Raw genomic sequence first — 21758 nt, forward strand, 5'->3', positions numbered from 1 at the left:
GTACTTTAAATTCTACCCTGATGGATACTGGTGCCTCCTTAGCTGAGACCATCAGTGATCCCTGAAAAGAGAGCTCCTAGAGAGGATAAAGTAGTACATGAGGGAGATGTGCATACTGAGGGAATTCCTGCTGGTAGGAAACTAGCTTTGCTACATGAATCCTTTAGCCGATCACTTCAAGGGAATCTAAAAGGCACAAAAAGGTGTGAGAGGAACACAGTGCATACACTTAAAGAACTTGAAGTCACACAGAACTGCTGCTGTAAAACCCGCTCAGGGTAAGAAGCTGCTTTATTATTAACACACTGTGACTGTCTCCTTTCAGTGCTGTGGATACAAGGTTGCTGCAGTAACACCAGTCAGGAACAGCAGCCGTGCTTTGAAGCACCAGTACTATTATGTTGTTCCCGAGATGTTCTGTGCACACTTACTAGAACTTTTAAAAGTTCATCTCCACAAATAAAAGCCTGCTCAAACTGTATGCTTTTTAAAAGGACTATGTGGCCAACAAATCATGCTATTTTTTCAGTGAATAATTACTAAACCTCTGGTTTGCTCAGGAATAGACTAATGGTGTTTCCTCTGCTATACATTGGGTACGTTGGCTTGAGAGGGTACTGGTTTTAAAGCACACGACCACTAAGTGATCAGAAGGTGTTTCTTCTTTCCCAGCGTGCTGCAGCAGAGGAACGAGCTGCAGAGCCCAGCTGTGTCCACACCACAGCAGAACAGCGCCCAAATGCCTACATCCCAGACGATGCATTCAGCCTCCCCTTGCCGCGGCCGTACGGCGCTCTGGCTCCTTTCAAACCAAGTGAACCTGGTTCAAACATGAGACATTTCAGAAAACCTACCCTGAAGCCAATTGAAATCTGAACAGACAGCACCTACAGCAGGAAAGCCCATTACAGGCTGCTCAGTCACCAGGGTCAGTAGCAATTACACTGCACTGAAGGAATGTTTATTAGTTTGTAGCCAAATTCCTCACTGAAAACAAAGTGGTTGCTAATGCCAGAAGCATGGCCAAGTAGTGCCATGGTGATGCAAGTTCTCTTCCCCTGGCTAGAAGGACCCTGGTATTTCAAATGCAGTGCAGTATTTTAAAACGTTAAGAAAAACAAGTGGTCATCACACTATGCTTATTTTTTTTTCAGACGAAATTTTATTGCATATGAGTTTGTTTTATATTTCATTAAAATGAGAAGGCTTGAAAATCTGGTCTTGTTATTGATACAATAGGCACAAAGTCCCCACTGCTTGTACAAATACACCAACACAGCTTTCTGCAGCCTAGGATCAGAGTTTACACTTGCCAGACGAATATTACTTATACTGAGGAAAATATTCCTTCTCTCTATGCAGTTATTGAGAAAGCCAAAACACTTGCTCCACTGCAACGGGATGGCAAAGCTAAGGGAATGACCATGAGCTTGCTGAGTAGCTTTTAAGAACTGGATCTCCTTACTTCATTGGCTAGGAACAGGAAGCATCAGTGGAAACTGCTCAGAGAGAGTATCAGAGGTGCTTATTGTAAACCTCAAAAATCTATCAGATTTTCAATGTGTTTCACCAGTTTAATATCCTGAAACTTTGTCAAGTTGCTTTTAAATCCCAGAGAGACTGCAGAAATCTTTCATGTCAGAACTTCAGATTCTTCTTTGCATAACAAACTAGTATTATTATTTAAATGTCAGAGTTCAGAACTTAAAAAAAATCAAAAAACCCAAACACCGGTTCAGTTATATATAAATAAAAGTTGAAAATGAAGGAAAACTAAACTCCATCATTTCTTTTTAAAGCTGAGGTTTGAACTGTAACACTAAAAGTTGTAAGGAAATATACAAAAACTCTGTCCAAGTCAGCATTAAGGTAAATCTTTAAAGAAAATTTTTTTTTATCCTGTACTGGTTGCAATATATTATACTTAAAAAAACAAAGCAAAGCAAAACCCTGTTGCACAGACTTTAGGAAGATTATATTTTGCACTAATTACAAAACTGACTATATTAGACTCCAACTGCAAAAGCAGAAGTACCGTAAAATAACGCATGACTACCACAAAGAATTAATAAATCATTAATAGTACATTATATATACAGAGATGGATTCATCATTTGTTATTCTTACTTGCTTTACATAAACACATCGATAAATCATTTCATTAATCTAAATGAGTAATCAGTTACCATTTTATTGTTACTGTACAATACAACTGGAATACCTTATTCAGGATTGTCCATCTTGTTAAAATAATTGACACTAATACCAATTTTCACAGCATGTTTTGACACTCACTGGAGTTCCGCTTATTTGACCATTTCAGCATCAAGCAATGAAACCACAGAAATCTTTCCTGGGAAACCTAGGTTTGTGTCAGCAGAATTTCTCTAGGATTTCTCCAGAAGTCAGTGATTTCAGCCTTAGGACATTGCACCTAACTACAGTTTGCACAGCTTATGTCAGCAATGGTGAATACACAATACTGAAGGCATTTGAAAAACGATTTAAGTTTAAAACAAGCACACAAAAAAGTTGGTTGCATGCTTCTGTGAGAGATTTTTATGTAAGAGTACCACAGCCAGCTTTCTTCAGCAGCATGTTATTTCAGGAGTATTTGATGCCCAAAAGTGTCATGGTGTGTCTGAGTGCTGTTTCCTCTACAAATCTCACATTAACATGATCTTGTTTCTCATATGGATCCACACCTAGAAAAACATTGTGAAGAAAGTTAGCATTTAAAAAAAAAAAAATCACAGTTGTTCATGTACACTTAGTCCTGAAATCTATTAAACATCTTCATCTACAATACTGAGAGGTAAGTTAATAGACAGACCTGTGTTTTCATTTATATAAAATACCTGCAGCTTTCAGTGGAGCCATATGGACACTCACCCATGGCAGAAATTTTCCTATTTGTGGGCTGTAAATAAAGAGACCATCTCTGGGAGCTGCTAGGGATTTCCATACTAATTCTACACAGGAGATCCAAACCAACTTTTAAGCACAGCAGCTATGCTTGTGCTAGTACATAAAATGGAGCAGGACATGTTCACATATACTTCTATATGGTTTGAACCTTTTTCCTCCACAAATGGTATTGTACCCATATATGGACAATCCTGCTTTAGCCCTGAAGTCTTTATCCTGACTTTATTTTCTTTATTAGTATGGGCATAGCCAGTAACACTAAAAAGTGTAATTCTTCCCTTAATGCACCTTCAGTGAACCTTCAGATGCTCAGGTTCCCTGTATGAAGCAAGTACCCTAATCAATTTTAATTTACTTTCAAAGAAAAGGAATACTGTTGAAATAAAAAAAATGCCTGTTACTTCAGAGCACCTCCTAACCTAGTGTTTTGGGTACCCTTTCCTGAGGTGAAATATCTGGTTTTGGTGCCTCTTGGCCACCATACCATAAAATTAGGCAACAAGCCCTTCTCCCCATTTGAACACAGAATAGCAGCAACCACCACCCTGTCTATGAACCACATTTCACTACATGTGTTCCAACAAAATGGAAGTTTGACAACTGGATTCAACACACAGAGGATCTAGATGAAAGGATTTGGAGTGAATAAGCTCCCCAACAATTCCTATCAGCAGAAAGATGACCAAACTGACACATTCAGACATCACTGGAGTTTTAGAACTAAGTTATGTCAAAATATGTCAGGATATGGCTGAGTGTGAGCATCAAAGAGTAACAACTACTCTTGTTCTTCCAAAGTACAGAGTTAACTTTACCTTCATTCTCTATCTCTGCCAGCACATTAGTTAAGTAGTTCAGTGGCAAAAACTCTACAGGGACTGAGAGTCTCTCAGGAACAGTTCTGCCACACTGTAAGGGAGAACATATCAGGTTAGTTCATTAAGTCACACAGTGCCAAGTTTCACTGTTAACTTCAGTGTGTTACAGTCTACGGGATGGTCAGGAACCTCAACACCATTAAAGGAAAAGATTAAAAAAAAATGGCCTCTATGGACTTACCTTCCTGGAGCCCAGCTTCTCAAGCAGAAGTTTCACATATTTCTGTGCAATTAAATTAGCATTTATTGGATGATTCCAAAACTGGTGGACCTTTTGACCAAGAGCCTAGTAAGTAAAAAACAAAACCCAAAATCCTGAGAACATAAACACAGGATAGTGGAAACTTAGGAGGGGAAAAGGAAGAAGAAAATGGAAAGAAAATCCAGGCTGTAACATAGACTGCTTTGTTTTGAGACACTGATGACAAAAGCTAAGCCACCATCATTTTTAGCTATGGATCTTTCCCTTCATAGCCAGTAACTAAGATGTTACAAAATGCTACTAATATGTGAGAAACAATCAAATTCCTGAAACTAAAAAAGTTACAGAGTAACTCAGTAGGTATTGAGTAGGTATTATCAATCAAGTCTGTCCCATTACCTCTGTCCCACTTGGCATGGGTACTTAAATATTAACTGAAAGCCTGTTTATCCTTGACTGTGACTCCTCAGCTTAGACCCATTATTTTTGCAATGAAGAACACAGATGCCCCATTCCTGAATGCTCTGCTCGGAACACAGCTTTTCTCAAGCTCATTCTAAGCAATCTTATGGATGCAGAATGCCAAGGAGGAGAGATACTGGGAACACAATTTAAACCTCATTATTTCAGACATCATCCTGGGAATTGTTAACATTGATTGACATTCCCAAAGGCAAGAGAGATTCATAGCCAGATGTCTCAAAACTCCCAGTCCTAACCAATTAGCAAAGAACTAACTATGAATACCCTGAGAAAGCAGCTCCACCTTCTGCTGTTTTCCCTATGGAGATCTGTTTTTATCTCCCCTTACTTTTAGTTGTATTGCAATACAGACTGGTGAAAGAGTTCATTTAGGAAATGCTGGACAGTTTCAGTGGTATTTAAATGCTTGCTTCTGATGCAAATGAAGTCATCTAGTGAATGTAACCTGCTCAAAATAGCCTGAGTCACCCCATATTGTCCTTTATTGGCAAACTATTCTCTGCATTTTTCCCTAAAGCTGTAAATAGACACAGTAAGGCACTGAGTCCACTGTGCATAAGTAGCAGCACATGTTCCCTTGAGCAAGCAGATCTCAGTCACTCGAGTCAAAGCGTGGTTGGAATGATATTCCCCACCCACCAGGCCTGAGGCTGACAGCTCAGCCAGGCCCTGTGCTGACCCCAGTTCACCAGCCTTTGCCCAAAACAAGATACAGAGGACAAAGAACCTCCTGTGGAGCTCTCTTTCCCTTTGCCTTCTCAACACCCTTACGAAATAAAAAAGCCCTTGTTAGAGGAAAACCAAAGCAGCACTTCTGGCCATTTGAACTATATGTAACAGCTCATAGTGAACAAACAATAAGCAACTTATGTTGAGAAAAGCCTGGTTTACAGCAAGGCACTCCCCCAGGGGGAATCCCTGGTTTTCCTCTGCTCACCGAGATGTGCTGCAGTACTGCGGTGTTCACTAAGAATAAAGGGGGAAAAGGAGAAGTCAATCTCCCATTCTGTTGAAACTTCTAATGGAGCATCAGTATTTAATTTCAGCATATGGCTAAGAGTCATGTCACTCATGGGTAAAGCTGGGAGATTTCACAGAGGAGGATATCTTGTAATTCAGTCCTGGCCACAGAGCTGTGATATGATTGTATTTTACAGCTTTTACTGTACCAGCTTTTGAACATCCTTGATAAAATGAAGAAAAAAAAAAATCTAGCACAGAGGTCACAAGTGAGGCATTTGTGCTTGCTATAAAACACACACAAGTAAGTCCTCTTTAAACCCCATAAAACAGTTGTTGCTTTATGCAGATAAGCACTCAACAGAGCAGTGTTAGTTTTGTCTATGCAGTTCCTGTAGGGTAGTGCAGATGCTGTAAAACACTATGGACACATCAATAATTTGTCAGGATACCCTACAGGTCACAAGCAGCAGATGGAGACACTGTGAAGGTCAGGTTCTATCTATGCCCTATGTGAATCACTGCAAAGTTTTGCACTGGCTTGATCCTATGCACAGGGAGGAAATTCCTATTGATTCCAGGAATCAATATCCAGGAAATTACATCAAAAGTCATTAGTTACCTCAGGAAGCCTCATGGCAATACTGAACTTCAACTTTTCATTCTTCTCAGTGTTGTCCAGATCTACAGAAGGAAAAAAAAAAAGAAGAAAACAAACCAACTAACCAACCAAACAAAAAAAACCAAGCCAAAAACCAGCAAAATAAACCACCCCTGTTAGTGTTAACTCCATAACTAAAACTTTCAACTTTCACTTAAGATGAAGAAATATCACCTCAGTAATGACAAAAATTTTAATTTTTAATGAGGGCTATTAGGAGTGTTATTTATATTCATACTGTGTATGTAAGTATTTTTCTGTATGTAACTTCACCCTTTAACAATTTATACAGTAAATGTTCAAACACATTTTGACTGAGCAGAACTCCCCATATTTATAACATTTATAAACATTTCATTTACCAAAACCAGGCACAGACTAATACTGCATATTGTGTCTTTTCTTGAACACTGGAAGATGGAGCTTGCTACAAGGGAATGTGGTTGCAGCTGTGATGAAATGCATTACTGTTGGAGATTTGTATCATGGTGTTGCTGTATCCTAGGAAAATTAAGTCTGCAGCTCTCTCTTCCTCCCTTTTGATGTCAAAAAGGCAATTAACACGGGTGTAATGCTAACTGTGCCTGCAACTGCCAATCTGTCTCACTCTCTATTTCATTCTGAAGCCTTAAGGCCTCTGTTGACTATCAAGATAGGTTCATACAGGACTGCTTTCAACTCTCACCTTTAGGTAACCTAATATTCTAATTAAAGATATATACAACCTCAATGTTTACTAAAAAAAGTGGGATAATGGGTCAGGTAGGATTTTGTGCACTCGTTTTTACTTCCTACCACTGAGTTTCCAGCCATTTGCCAATCCTAGCACTAGGATTATCATGTACCAAACATAATTAAAGCAAAAGCTGAGGAATAGATGGGAGACTAACTTCCTTACATATAGGTGTGCACTTAAACAGTCACAGAAATCTTCCCAAAAAAATCTATGATGGTCTTTAAGGTTAATTTTTCTGGGATGTCCCAAGTAGAAAAATTATAAACTGAATTTCTCCCCAAATATGTATGTCTTTGTCCACTACAGTGAGACTCAATCATATAGACCAAGCCCTAGTCTTCTCCTTTCATTTAGGAAACACCCAAATGAAAAAGCTACAGCCCTCACTGAAAAAGCACTCTGGAAGAAGAATGGAATCTCCTGGGCCATAAATCCTCTGTCTGACTTTGAATGGCTGAAAGGACATCACTCCCAGGTAGCTGGCTGGTAACAAATGAATTTCACTTTACCTTTCAGCACTTTCCAGACACATGTTTCTGTCAAATGCAAGACTCCATTATCAATATAGTGCAGGAGGGTGTGAAGAGGGAGACATCGAACACCAAGCCCCAAGTGCAGAGTGTGAAAACCTATGAAAGACAGAAAAACTTCTTTGGTTCAAATAAAAATATGGTTTTTAAAGTCTGTGTTACAAACTGGCCTTACTCTGGCTAAATCAAAACAGCCCTTAACTTCTGACTGCTTCCAGTTGGCGAAGTAATTGGTTAATCAAAAGTTATGCAGTCTTATTTAGGCATCCTTTAAGTCCTCTCAAATACAATCCTGTCAGAAGGAGGAAAACTAAGAGGACTAAAAAGTCGTTATGGGCATAAACAGTCATAAAACAACTCTAAGGTGTTGCCTTATATATGAACAGTGCTATCAATTTGCCTTTTATCTCCCTCTTTCCTCCCAATTAATGAAAACCTCAGGCCTCACCACTCCCAGTATGTGGCTGCCACCCACACATTCCCACAGGCAGCATTAAGATTTCAGTTTCTCACTTAACATCAGCCAGATGATGGTCTTGCATCACACAACACCACCGTGTGGCAGCATTTGTGCTCATGCAGTGTAAGTTACAATCTAGTAACAAAAACAATTTCGAAGTCTGAAGACAGGCCAGGAAACACAAATTAGAAAGACTCAAAGAGAATAAAAAGCCTTTAAAGTGTTGTCTTTCCCTAACAACAAGAAAAAAAGGCAAGTGTTTTGAAAAAGTTCTAAGTGATTCTGAGCTCTAGGAAATGCAAGTCTGCTTTTTATCAAGATCAGTTCTATCAGGGCTGGAGGAAATCCTTTCAGAGAATGAAACTGAAAAATATAATGAGGGTAACTGCATGAGAACAAAAAAAAGAAAAACAACATTCTTTTTTATTCCAGGATAGGATTTTCCCTTTTAGCCCATGACACAGAATTGCAGCTAAGGAAAATATATACATGAAAGAAATCTAGATTTTACTTCTGAGCTGAGACTGTGTCCCAGTGTCCCACTGGAAGCTAAAAACAGAGAACTCAACCTCTGATTTGTTGTCTATATTTGTAGTAAGTATTAATTTCACTTGCTTACATTTATGGAGGGTCTTCCCCTCTGTAACTATCTTGAATACACTTCAATACTGCCAAAGCTAACTTGACACTTGTGCTGCAACTAAAGTGCTCTTCTGGGAGGAATTTATAGCGTTGCTCTTCTGACTGACTGACAAAACAGCAAAACACAGGACTTACCAGGAGGTAAAGGCATGCACATGCTATTTGCAGCTTCGAGAATCCGACTCATGATGTGGAACACTGCAAACTCTCCTGTACTTCCTCTCTCATCACTGTATTTAACAAAGTAGGCAATATATTAGGAATCTGAAATGCCCATACATTCATGGAGGTATGGTCTGTTTGTTTTACAACATGTGTACTAAACACACACATTTCAGGTTAATTGCCATGGAATGCCATCTTTGTTATCATACCAGCACTGGCTGTTCAATGCTGACATGCTGGCTGTGCTGTGCTGGCAGTGTGGTGCCCCCTTTCTCCTTCCCCCACTGAAATATTTTGAGTGCTGGTTTAAGTGACTTGGTTTCTATAGGTATTCAACACCCACCATCATGCTTGAAACCATGGTGAACTCAAACTTTGAACTCCAGCAGTAAAGCTGCCTATATGATTAACAGTCCATGCTGGCTTAGAGAGGGACAGAAGGATCCTTCCAACAAGCACAATCATCTTAGAGTACTCTACATTCACAGTAGAGTAGTACTGTTGAATTAAAATGATTATGTCCATGTTTTAACAGGCAAGCTGAAAAGGTAACTAAATGACTTGCTCACAAGCAGAAGATGCAGGAATGAAGCTGGTATCTCCTCCAAACTTCTTTCATTATTCGATGTACCAGATTGAGCTAAAACAAAAAAGAACACTGTTTGTAGGAGCCTGTATAAAGGAGGTCTTTGGCCTTTGTTAATTTCCCACATCTGTTTATGTTAAAAGTTTCTCATGAAACTCCTAAGACTTCAGTATTTATCTTTTTTTTTTCCTAAGAGCTTAAAGTGTAAAATTGGTTAAAATTTGAATTGTAACTGAATTGCCCTGTTCTAGAAGTATAAAGTAAGTGCTTCTAGCTCAGCAAAGCATTGTGCAAGACATACTGCATCTTAACGCATTGTGTTTCTTGGGCATGAACTGATCACACACTTTTACATCAAATTCTCAAAGATCTGTTTGTCATGAAAACAAAAACTGCACATCCAAGTGCATCCTGAGCATTTGGCAAGGAAGGTCCCGAGAGCCCAGAAAAAACTGGACAATGTTGAAGATGGTGGAGTAAGTAGTTTGCTGAGAAAAGTCTGCAGCAGGAATCACAAATCTAGTCCTGGAGAGAAGGAAAGATGAGACAAGCAAATGCCCCTCCTCCTTCACTGAGTTTCCTATTTGTCCATACTGAAGTAAAACAATCCTTTGGCCAGTACTGTTCCTTCTTTGTGCTCCCCCACTGATCTCTAGTACAGAGTATCAGTACACAAAAGCCACAAGCCCTGTTTTCACTTGAGCCTCGTAAGCTTCTGCAGCTGAAAGAGAAACCACAGTTGAAAGAGCTGAAATCACTTCCTCTGGTTGGCCCCCTCTCAGTTGTCATGTGTAACCACTTCCATACCTCAGTAACAGAACTGAGACACTTCCTCTGTGCCTTTTATCTCTGGGCCTCAAAGTGCTAAATCAATCAATCCCAGGAAACTCTGAGGAATGAAGTCTGACTCCCGTTTTGCAGAGAGGTGTCACAAGAAGTTAAAAACTCTTTTCCCTCCAAATTGGCCCGAAACCCAGTAATCCTTTTCCTCACTCTTTTCTCCTTGTAGGCTTTGTCCAATCCAGCCTCTAACTTGTCACAGTCTCTGAGCAAGAAAGAAAGATGACATAAAGGAGAAGTTCCTATGCAAAGGTCATAAGAGGACTATTGGGTCCTCAGTAATGCTCCTGACTGCTCTCCTCTGTACCTTGGCCAAGGTATCTCTAGAAGTTAACACCTTTTCACTCCATTATTCTATCAGCCACCTAACATTTTTGATCTTTATACTTTCTGGATGCAGTGGAAAGCTCCAGTTTATTTTCTCTCTGCACGGTGGCAAGTTTTCTCCACTTGTTTTCCAGGAAATGAGTGATTTCCAGTTTTCAGAGAAGGATCAGAAAAACCACACCTACTGCTAGAATGACTATTCTCAGCCAGCATACAGGGTGCAACTAATGTCTCTGCATTGGGAGCTACAGCAGGATCTGAAGATGAGTGTTAACGTGAAAGGAAGCTTCTTACAAAATCCAGAATAACCTCTTATTTGTGCAACAAAAAATATTTTCATGGGTATGATACTCCAGAATCAGTATTCTGTGCTTAACAATACAGCAGACTTTCATGGGGCATAGAAAGACAACAGCTTCTTAAGTCAGTGTCAACACAGCTACCACGACATGCTTAGATCTGAACTACATGCATGCTTATGGCATGGCAGCCTCAGCAACAGCACAATGTACTTTGGAGATCAGCCACAATGGACACTATAGGAAATACATTCAAAGAGAAAAGCCACAGCTCACTGTTTTTTCAGCACAGAGCAAACAGGACAATGTGCATTACAGAAAGAAAACATCTGTTCTGTAGAGGGAGTACAGGCAGGTTCCTCTCCAAGGCTAAGCAGGTCTGTGGGGGAACTAAGCTAAACCCATACCTTCATGGCAAGGGCATTTTCCACTTAGTAACAAAGACATACAATATGAGTCCTTGCTGCACAAGTTTTAGAAGTTATTTTCCTTTGGAGTGAGAGCAAACATGATCAACAATGAGACAGTGCATGCAGTAGGGCCTAAACTGACATCTGCAAAGCACCTTCCTGCCTCAAAACATCCACATTTCCAGGCAAAGCTGCTGTGTTGATTGAAGCCCCACTAAAGTAATTTGGAACAAGTGCTCAGCTGCTGTGATTATTTCTATAGGAAAGACAGAAGCAGCCAAAGAAAAGAATCAGAAGCAAAGGAGAAAAGAGAATAAGATACAGTCTTGCTGGCTTCCAAATTCCCTCCTACAAAAGGAATATGGGGCAGTCCTTCTCCTTCTGAGGAAATTCAAACCCAAATGGTGTCTGTCTTCTATTCCTCCACAGTTGAGATCCCATCAAATGACAGCTAGCCACAGGCATCAGTCAAAAAGGTACACCCACTGCAGTCAATTGCAGAGAAATTTCAGCAGTTTACTCTGGTCTGCCCCCTTCCTTCACCACAGGCAGTTTGTTCACTCTGCCTCCTCTTCTACTTGCTGTCAAGGCAGAAAATGTCACAGTGCTTCCTTATTTCCCCCATTCCCTGCCCTGCTTAAATGAAAAGGATGAAAAAGATATGGAGTAAATCTGAGGCAGAGCTTGCAGGGGAGAGAGATTATGGACAAAGAAAGAATTACTGCAGGCTATGTGACGTGAACTGGCACATGTCACCAGGGATACTCAGGCTCTGCCAAACTTCTCAGCAAATAAGGGAATTACCACCAAAAGATTTCAATCACACTTCCCCAGGTTACTTCTCTGTATACAAATAAACCCAATTCTCTGACAGCAACCAGTCGCTACTCTGTTGTTTTATGGAGAAACTGGCAATGCTACCATGCCTTGCATACTTCCACTACACCTGCATTTGATTCATGCAGTGGCTTCACACCACAAAGCCCTATTCTCAGCCACTTCTTTGCTTCCTGAATGTAATAAAAATATTTTACAAAAGCAGACAAGCAAATATTTTCAAGTCTCTTCCTGTTTCAATAGTTTCAGTAGCTCAGTTATATGCTGTTGATGCTAAAGAGAACTGTTGGAAGACTCAAAGCAATCAATTCCCTGGAAGAAATACCAAACAGTTAGGATACAGAAAGGTTTAAGATTTAAGTTTCTGACTAGGATGAGGGGAAACTCAAGCCAAGCCATGAAATAATTTCTGAAGATTTCCAAACAGCACCTAGGATGCACCAGTTAAAGGGTAGAAGCAATTTTTAGAGACACATTATCTTTGTTTACAATAGCTTTTCCAAGAATGTGAAGACTGTAAATTGAGTTGACAGAATTCTTTCTTCTAGGGATGTCAAAAAATCAAAAAAAGCTGAGAGTATGCTGATGGGAAGGGACAAGTTTTTGTTTAATTTGAAGCTTTAGTTTACAATAATTCAGTCTTGCAGATCAAGGCTACATAGTTATTTTCATTTTTTTAATCTTAGTTTGTATTAAGCATGGAAAAATGGTAACTGGAAAATTACTAAAAGGAGAACAAACATTCCACTTCTGCTTCTTTCAGTACTGCCTGCAGGTACAAAACACTGCACTATTTCTATTTTAATCACTCACTATAAAGATACAGAAAACAGGCTGCTGACTACCAGTAAAACAACTTGTCAAAATACTGAGAGAGACCTGAACAGAAGTCAGTAACCTCAATGTAAGCTGCAGCAGTTCAGAGAATATTGTAATGCCAACAGCACAACCAAATTCCACAGGACTTCAGGGAAGATCCAGGCACCAGTAGCTTCAAGTAAGTTTCCTGGGATTGCCATCCCTATACAACAGCAGTATGGGAATTTTCTGCTGAATTGGGTGACAGGACTAGCACAATGACAAAGAATGTGATTTGCTAGAGGCCATGTGAGTTCTTGTGGACTTCAGATTCTTCACTCAAAGGATTTGATGTTGAAAGAGACAGAACTAGAAACAATGATTTATTTGCATAACAATTTCAGGTTTTACAGCTTTTTTTTTTTTAAATTCTCTTAAAATTACAAAAGACAAAAAATTCAGAATTTGGAAAGCATTTCACTGCAGTTTATATGGATTTCTTCAGGCAACTAGGCTGTTGCACTAGCAAGAAGTCCATTAGAGTCAGTAAGTAGAAGTAGTAATGAATTACCTGCCATATTGGAGAGAAATCTTTTTCTTAATTTCTAGTTTCCCTGATGGCACATTCATTATTCAAAAGATGCAGCAATATATTCTACAGGAAACAAAATTAATCTAAAGACCATTCTTTCAACTTTGAGGATCATTCCACATTTTCACTTCTGAGAGCAGACCATTTCTGTATAAGCTGAAAAGAGAACTTTCTTCTGTATTCTGACTTACCAATACAACTCTTTTTAATATTATTTATTATGTTATTCATCACTATAAACAACATTAAGCAGCTAAAGCACAATTAAACATCTTGAAAACAATCTCCTCCCACCAAACCTATGCTATATACACAGAACATGTACCCAAGACCCCTCAACAAATACATGCTTGCTCACAGTAGTGATATGAAATCAAACTAACCAGGTTTGCAACGTAATCCAAAACTATTTGATCAATCTTCTTTTTTCCTACATACTGTAGATGTCTCATAAGGTGATCCTTTAGCTGTGAAACCATCTAGAAAATAAAAACAACACAATTCAATGTCCTTCCAGAATCTTCAAAAAGATGCAAAAGCTCCATAAGGTGCTTTTGGAAGCAGGAATTAGGAATTCCTAGGAATTAGTACTAGGAATTAGTCCAACAAAACTTCCCCCTCAGAAAACTCCAGTTTTGAGTGAGATTCCAAGTTACCAAACAAGCTTGCAGAACTCAACAGCAGATCTGAATATTCAAAATGCTTGGCACAAATTCAGTAAAATGAATGCTGAACTCAGCTTTCAATGGTATTGAACAGAAAAAGCTTATAGTTCCTATATCTCCCTGGGGCAAGCAAAATAAACAGGGTAAGAGGATTTTAATATGAACACTGAAATCCAATGAATACAAGTATTAATTACATATATATTAACCTGAGCAATTTGATGATAGAAAAAACTAGCATAAGTACAGTTTGTAGTAGTAGCAAAGCACGTAAGAACAAAGCACATAATCATTAATGGCAACTTCAGATTAAACATTAAAGTCTTTAAAATCAGACATTTATTATGATATAGTCCATGCCACTCCCTGCCCTCTCCCTTCTGAAATATTCTCTGCCTTCACATAGCTTCCAATTGCAACTCAAGTCCATGCTGGTTCTTGGATGTGAATTACTATAAGGCATTATTTGCTTCAAAGCTCAGAAAAAAACTGAGACAAATCAAATCTCTGTCTCAAGAAGTTTACAGCTAGCTTAATTCAGTGTGTCAGGACAGCTATATAGGTATTACAAAAACAAAGGACAGCAGTGACCTCCTTTTTGAATCTGCCTGAAGAAGCTGCAGGGAAGGAGTATAGAGAAGCTCCAGAGAATGAGAGGCAGAACTTGGGAAGAAGGGGACAAGACTGCAAAGAATGAATATTTGCTATAGATTTGGACAGATAGGACAGTGTTTATATTCTCTTCTCAGGTGAGGTGCTGAGACCTTCCAGTGCATGCAAGAGAGTTTTGTTTGGTTTAATAGTAAGAGAACAAGAGATAAGCAGACAGGTCCATTTAGACAAAGCAAGAACAGGTAAGGGATTTGAGATAAGATTTATCACCTGGAAGCATGAGGGTGTGGGTCCTTTGGGAAGATCATCAGTAAGAACAGTGCAAAAGCGGAATGGATCTCAGAATAGCCACAGCAGTCCTGGAAGTGAGGTAGGAGGAGACAGTAATAAGGTGTTAAAGGAGCAAGATCTGTGATCTTCTCCTTGAGGAAAGCAGCGAATGGGGAATTCACTTTTATATGTTTATAGGATGTAAAGTAGCCCCAAAATAAATGGCAGATTAAGACAAACTCAAAGAAGATGGAATAACAGCTTTTAGCCAAAGAAAAGTTTTATGCAAGAAGCATTTTGACAAAATGTTGTTTTTCCCTAGTGTCTTATGATATCATGACCTGTAAAGACAGCCTCATGATTCTAAAACTTAGGAAACAACATGTTTGCCCCATAGCTACTTTGAGCATCCACTCAGCACTGGAGCTTATCAGCTTACTCTGTACATTTGTTGAAGTTGTGCGCTCTCTAGTGCACACTGTGATAAAAACACATACCAGTCCCATTAGTAATTGCTGCTGGTAATCCTCCTCTTGGAAGAGAGGTGCTAGCCTTTCCTCTGAAATAAACAGAGCAAGAATCATTCAAGGACATGACACTACAGAAATACCACAAGACTTCAACCAGCTTCAAAAGTACTTAGAAACATGAACAAACAAACAGAAATTGTGGGTTGATCTGTTCACCTATAGAACTAATATGGTGAAGAATCAAGGGCTGTGTAAGATAGAACATAGTAATGGAAAATAACCCTGTGTCTGCCATCTTCTCACTCAAGTGCTCTACATTAAGTATAGAGGAACAGGAACCTGTCATGACACTTCAAACTTCATTTGCATTACTCTCACTTAAATATCAGAAAGTCATCACAGTGTGGTGATCCTGTGATCACCACCTCTGAGCAAAGAGGCTCAGAGAGCCTTCTGGTTACACCAGTGCAAATGCATATGCCATTTAGAACTTGTCTTACACAAACAAAAACTAGAGCAGCTACTTCCAATTTTCAAGGAAATGGCTACACACAAAGTAAATACTGCACAGAATCACCTTCCACTTGCCAGGTTCTCTCCCATGGTCTGGCTGCTTCTGTAACTCAGATTTGTAGACCACTATTTAAAATAACACAACTTTTATAACTAAATGGAATGAGGTTATTGTATCTACAGAAATTGAATACTCTATTTCCTAACCAGCACTTCCTGTCTACTAACAAAGGAAGAAAAGCAATCTCCTATTTCATCATGTAGCATAAAATCAAGTTAACATTTTACAGAACCAGGTGCTAAATTTTTATTAAGTTTTTTTCAGCCATCTTTGCTCACCTTGAAATATATCAATTCCACCACTCAGCAGCACAAAGACCTGTGTTGTTTGATTTTAAAGATTCTGAAGAAAAATCTACATGGAAGATAGGCTGAACTGATGCTTGCTACTGGCTGGCTGCTACCCAGAAATGTTCTAGTAACAGTTAAGCATCTGACTTGTTTATCAATAAGCACCTTTGGAAAACATGAAGCTGAGGCCAGCACCATTGATAAAAGGTCCCTCAAAGTAAGAGCCCACAGCAATAACCACTGAATGCACTGAAAATTCTTTGTAATAAAAGGAGTGAGCAGCACTCAGATCAGCACCATTTCATAGCACACAGTGGCAGGGCCCACAGATGGCACTCATATGTGAACAGCAGGAATATAATTTACTACTAAATTCAGATTTACTTATTTGTGATAGAGGAATCAAGCATCACAAAATCTCAGGTTTTCCTGGACAAGGGAAAGTCATCACATCTGCTTTCTCAACATGATTTTTCACCAGCCATAATCTCCAACTGAGCACAAGTTCTGGAGTTACAAAGGCAATTATAAGCAGACAAGTGACATGGTTACATTGACATTCTGCTCCAGGAGAAAAGTCCTGAAGAAGGAATCTTCAGGCAGACAGAGGTTTACTGCTTATGTTATTAGATCAGATATGTACTAGAAACTTTGTTTTTAAAGGTTTCAGTATATCCTCATACCACCACTATCAGACAAAGTTTTCCTCTAGTTTAACAACTGCCTAACTTAGTGCCTCAAACTCATCAGTGCTGAAAACACAGAGCAATTTTTAGCTAACAACACCTAGATGGAAATATTCTGATAAACCTTAGAGCTAAGGCCTAAATGAAGAGGAAGTTTTACTTACCAGAGTTCCAACTGTCCAGATGAGAAAGCACCCTGGGGTTTGAAACAAAAATTAACTAGTTTCATGTGCATTACACTAAAGGATTTAATAAGAACATTAAGAAGCTTAAATGACCCTTTGAATTTTTAAGGGCATCTGAAGAAATGCAAGAACTGTACATATGATTACATTTGGTAAAGCTATTAAATAGCATTTTAAAATTCTATCTGTCTGGGTAGTGCAAGAATAACTCTTCTTGTCTACCATAAATTCCCCAGCTCTTAGAAGCCTGGGTATTTCAGATCATGCCATATTAATTTACAATGACAATAATTGAGCTGAATAATCTTCAACGTAGTATTTATACTCAGATACATAATCAGCTACTCAAATGTCACATTAAATCCCTCAACATCCTTAAAAAAAAAAAAAAAAGTGTAATTATAACAGAAAATGGTACTTACTTTTTCGCATTTTCAAAAATATTTCTCAAATACGCTGTAGTTCTTCTCTCCTCTCTCTGGTTTATGAACAAACAAAAATTCCCAAATTAACAAAGCATTGCAAATCCCCAAATGAACAAAGGCAAATTAATACTCCCTGATAAAATGCAGATGAGAAATTAAACTGGTTTCCCTTTTGAATGGAAATAATGCACAGTGAGGCTTCAATCCCCTTGCAACTACTCACACTCACAGGCACTCACACATCTAATCTACAACTGCAAGTTCTCATTACTTATCAGTTTCCCATTTCTCTGTCCCCAAAATAAAAAGAAGAAACCTAACTTTTCGTGCTTGGCTTTAAAACATCCACTTTACAGGCAGCTCTGGAGACTGTTTCAGTGCATGCATATTTACCTCTTCTGAAAGGTTTCGCCATTCCCTCCTGAGTACATTATTGTGGTAATGCAAGTGAGGCTCTGCATACTTCACACTCTCCAGGTTTGAGTTGAGTTTCTCCCAGAAGCCTTTTGAGTTTTGGAACTGCAAAGTATTGCAGGGAACGTGTGAACAAAAGACTGCACTCTTAAGAAATACCTAATCACCTCCCACTAAGTGATTGGAAAGACTTGTGATTAACATAGCTTCTTAACAATCTAATTGAAAAAAGTTAAACATAAGCAGTTACACTATTTTTTCCCAGTACTTTAGTTACTTGATTTGAAAGCACCTATTAAATGTGAGGTAAGGATTTGGTGCCTGTAATGCAGATATTTTGCCACCTTAGAATCCTTTTAAGTCACTGGGAAGAACTGGGTACTTCCAGGTCATAATTCATCTGACCTGATCCAGACGTTTGGGGTGGGAAGAACTGCACCACAGCCTACACTGTTCATACTGTCTAGACTGCTGGTGACTATAAGGGCATCTGAGTTAGATGTAAATGTTTACAAATGTATCAATACAAAAGAATGGGTCAAATAAATCCCATTCTCTATTTCCAGTATTTCCAAATACAGGACTACCATCATGACCCCAGCTGCAAGCTGCCATTACTTTCAAGCTGCATTAATAATTACATTGCAAACATCCCTTTGCCAGCCTAAAGTAACAGTGCCTCATCCCAGAAAAGAATCAAAATTTAAACATTTCCATAGCAATTTTAAAGCCTTCTAATGCTGTTTTTAATTTAAATTCAGCTTTGAACAGACAGGAGGAAAAAAAACCCAAACACACTGGTTTCCTGAGCTAGTTCTTGGACTGGCTATAAAGATTTCAAGCCACTGTTTATAAAGGAAGAGTGATGTGTTCATTACTGAGGAAGATATAAGATTAATGCAATTCTTTTTGATGGTTTAAAAAAACCAAGAGATGGTACTAGCTGTGCTTGACTCCTTTACATACATTTACCTTCCCATACAACCATTACAGTGGTGACACTTGAAGGACAAGGATCCACAATATTCCTCCCTCTTGCATCCACAGGTTGGATTTTGTTCTCTCTCCCCTACTTATTGACATTGACAATGATTTTAGAAGAAAACATCAGAAGCCCTTAAAACTGCTTCCTATTATAAACTAAAATTTGCCAAGGAAAATAATCCTAACAGCCAGTTCCCTCTTGCTGCCAATGCTGATTGTCACTTTATTGTTGTAGCTGCAGCAGAGAAAAATAAATCTCCTTTTTGCTTCATACTAGTCATAATTAGCAGCAGGAAACTAGGAGTGTATATGGCACCATATGTTCACCCTGCTGTAGTTAACTAACAAGATTTACAGCCTCCTACTACAGGATGTGGACTGAATGTTACCAACATGAAATAACAGAAATATCAAGAATATGGCGTAAGGGTATCATCTAGTGACGAATTTATGCAACTGCGACAGCATCACCACTGAAAAATTACATTCAGGCCACACTGGATTTTGTTTGATGGGGGGTGGAAGCAAGGCAGCAAGTTTCTTTCATACACTGATGCTATAACAGGAAGTGGTAGTGTCAGAATTAAAAGCAGACACTACTGAAAACTAATGCTGTATTAGATCTCATTAAAACGTCAAAAGTTTAAAATAAAGGATTGTTTTAATTAAATGTTATTTCTTGAGGATCATCAGGGCAAGCACTAGAAAGAGAAGGCTTCTTCATCTTAGATGGGTGTTCATTTTGCAGACATTTATAGAGTGTCAGGAATTAATACCTAAGCATGAGACTTTGACCAGAAGTCAAAGCAAGGCCTTACCAGGTTGTAATCCACTAAATGCACCCATGAAGCCTTTCTTAAGCAATGTTGTTTTAAATGAAGACAAAGAGAGCTCTCTGCTATACCTCTCTGAAAGGATGCAGGGTGCCAGTGGCCTCTGAACAGCATATATGCCCTTCCTGGGAACTGTAAGGCTATGTCTCCCCAGTGGTGAAGGTATTCAAAGCCATCCAATGGCCATCTATGGGGCTGCACAGGCACCCCTTAAAACATCACTGCACCCCAGTGGCACAGCACAGCATGAGGGAGAGGTTGCCTTTTCCTGTGCTGATCTCTTTAACAACTGCCTCTGCTATACACCTTGACTCTTCTGAATCTCCTCCTGTTGCCTTCTTCCACCTGCCCCTTTCCTCTCCCCTTCTGATCAAGCCTACTCATATCCCTTCAAGTTTGGTTTCTGTGTTTAAAAGGGGGAAAATGAAAAATGGGTTATTAGTTACAATCCCTAAGTATATCTTTTTGACAACTGGGCTCTGACTGCTCTTTCTCTGAGACTCATTATCTCTTCGTTAACAGGCCTCTAGTGATAAAATACACCTGTTACCCAAATAGGACAACTTTTTAAATGAATATGGATGCAGTTCTCCCAAAAGCTTGAGCATGGGCTTGAGAACTCCCAAAAGCTTCTCAAAGCAGCAATTTACCATTGTTTCTGTGAAGTGCCATAGAAAAAAAATTTGCAAAATAAATGCTACTTATAGGATCACATTTGTCACCAGGGTCTAGCAGGTGATGGCAACACCACACACTAACTGAAACCCCAACAACTGACCAGTTGAACTGGAGCTATGGTGGGTTTGTGTCACTGGAATGGTACAAAGCAGCCAAAGCACTAAACCTTACCCTATGTATTACCATCTTTGTCCTCACTGCAGAGTCAGAGCAATTTGCAGTAGGAGGAAATATTTGTCTTTTGTTCAACTCTAACCTTTTCAGTCTGTTTAGGTTTCAGACAGAAATAGGAAATGAGTTCCACAATCAGGAAGTATAGCTGTGAAAGGCATTTGCCCCCAGGGGCTTGAGGTTCAATCTCAGACAAATTAAAGGCCTACTAACTTTGACCTTGGTGAATTACAAGGATTATCTAGAAACAAATTTTCTCAAGATCTGATTTTCCCAGGTGTCCCAGCTCTCAGGGCAGCCTTCCCAAGCAAAACATGCAAAGCTGAATTCCCTGACAGCACTCATATGAATCTGTAGCAGCACAGCTGTGATGCAGACTGGGTGAGCAGTGGGTAATTTCACCCATTTTGAAAGATTTTGTGAATGGTGAATCTTTATGAGCTAATTACTAGCACTGGGGAGAGGAGAAAAGAGACTCTCATCTCTTTAAAGTGCTATATGAAACAATATTGCCATGCATCCACTCTACTCCCTCCCCCCTGTTGCTGGTACTTTTGGGTTCAAGCTCTGACTCTTCACATCAGCCCTCTACAACAAGCTGCTTCCTAAAGCCTCTTTCAGATTTGTAGGGGAACACTAAACTGAGCTGGAGCTGAGGGAGTGGAATGGAAGACAGGAAGAATCATTCACGTTTTTTTTCAATGGAAAGTACAATTTCCTACCCAAACATTGTGTGTTCTCACCATCCAGTTCACCACCTTTTCCAGGCTGTGCAGGAATTTGTCTAGATTTAGGTAGCCAAAGCCCTTACAACAGTGAATTTACAGGATGCTCTGGACAAAACAAAGTGAACCAGTCATGAACCATTGGTACCAATGGCAACAAAATAAAATGCCTCAAAGTGGAGACACAGAGAGAGATGAAGAAATCCTACACATCTGCTGTGCCAAGTTTACCTACAGGTTATGAAGTCACAAACTGAAGAGGTATTAATCAAATCTAACAACAAATATTTATTGGAGAACCTTGCCTGTTGAATGGAAGAAGTCTCTTCTGAAAAAGGAAAAAAATGTATCTTTGAGCTAGCAAACATCAGTCTAAATAGCTGATATTCTAGTAAATGTATAAGACATTTCAAACATGGCAATTTTCTTTTTGTTCCTATTT

The 21758-nt window shown here is 39.1% G+C and overlaps 2 protein-coding genes across 4 annotated transcripts in view; one reads left to right on the forward strand and one right to left on the reverse strand.

Moving 5' to 3' along the window:
• Positions 1-1214, forward strand: part of CCDC146 (coiled-coil domain containing 146) — a 64332-nt gene extending 63118 nt beyond the window's left edge. For both annotated transcript variants that reach the window (XM_071733996.1, XM_071733997.1), the window contains one exon: positions 673-1214. In XM_071733996.1, coding sequence (XP_071590097.1) covers positions 673-876 — 204 coding nt within the window. In that variant the 3' untranslated portion in view covers positions 877-1214. The remainder of the gene's footprint in view (positions 1-672) is intronic.
• Positions 1215-2135: 921 nt separating this feature from the next.
• GSAP (gamma-secretase activating protein) overlaps positions 2136-21758 on the reverse strand; it is a 41958-nt gene continuing 22335 nt past the window's right edge. For both annotated transcript variants that reach the window (XM_071733969.1, XM_071733971.1), the window contains 12 exons: positions 17905-18030; positions 17509-17564; positions 17066-17097; positions 15379-15440; positions 13718-13813; positions 9215-9285; positions 8616-8710; positions 7358-7477; positions 6074-6135; positions 3988-4092; positions 3744-3837; positions 2136-2705 (listed from right to left, as the gene is read on the reverse strand). In XM_071733969.1, the coding sequence (XP_071590070.1) occupies positions 2605-2705; positions 3744-3837; positions 3988-4092; positions 6074-6135; positions 7358-7477; positions 8616-8710; positions 9215-9285; positions 13718-13813; positions 15379-15440; positions 17066-17097; positions 17509-17564; positions 17905-18030 (1020 nt within the window). In that variant the 3' untranslated portion in view covers positions 2136-2604. The remainder of the gene's footprint in view (positions 2706-3743; positions 3838-3987; positions 4093-6073; positions 6136-7357; positions 7478-8615; positions 8711-9214; positions 9286-13717; positions 13814-15378; positions 15441-17065; positions 17098-17508; positions 17565-17904; positions 18031-21758) is intronic.

Source organism: Heliangelus exortis, chromosome 1 (genome assembly GCF_036169615.1).
Source record: "Heliangelus exortis chromosome 1, bHelExo1.hap1, whole genome shotgun sequence".
NCBI classification, from domain to species: Eukaryota; Metazoa; Chordata; class Aves; order Apodiformes; family Trochilidae; genus Heliangelus; species Heliangelus exortis.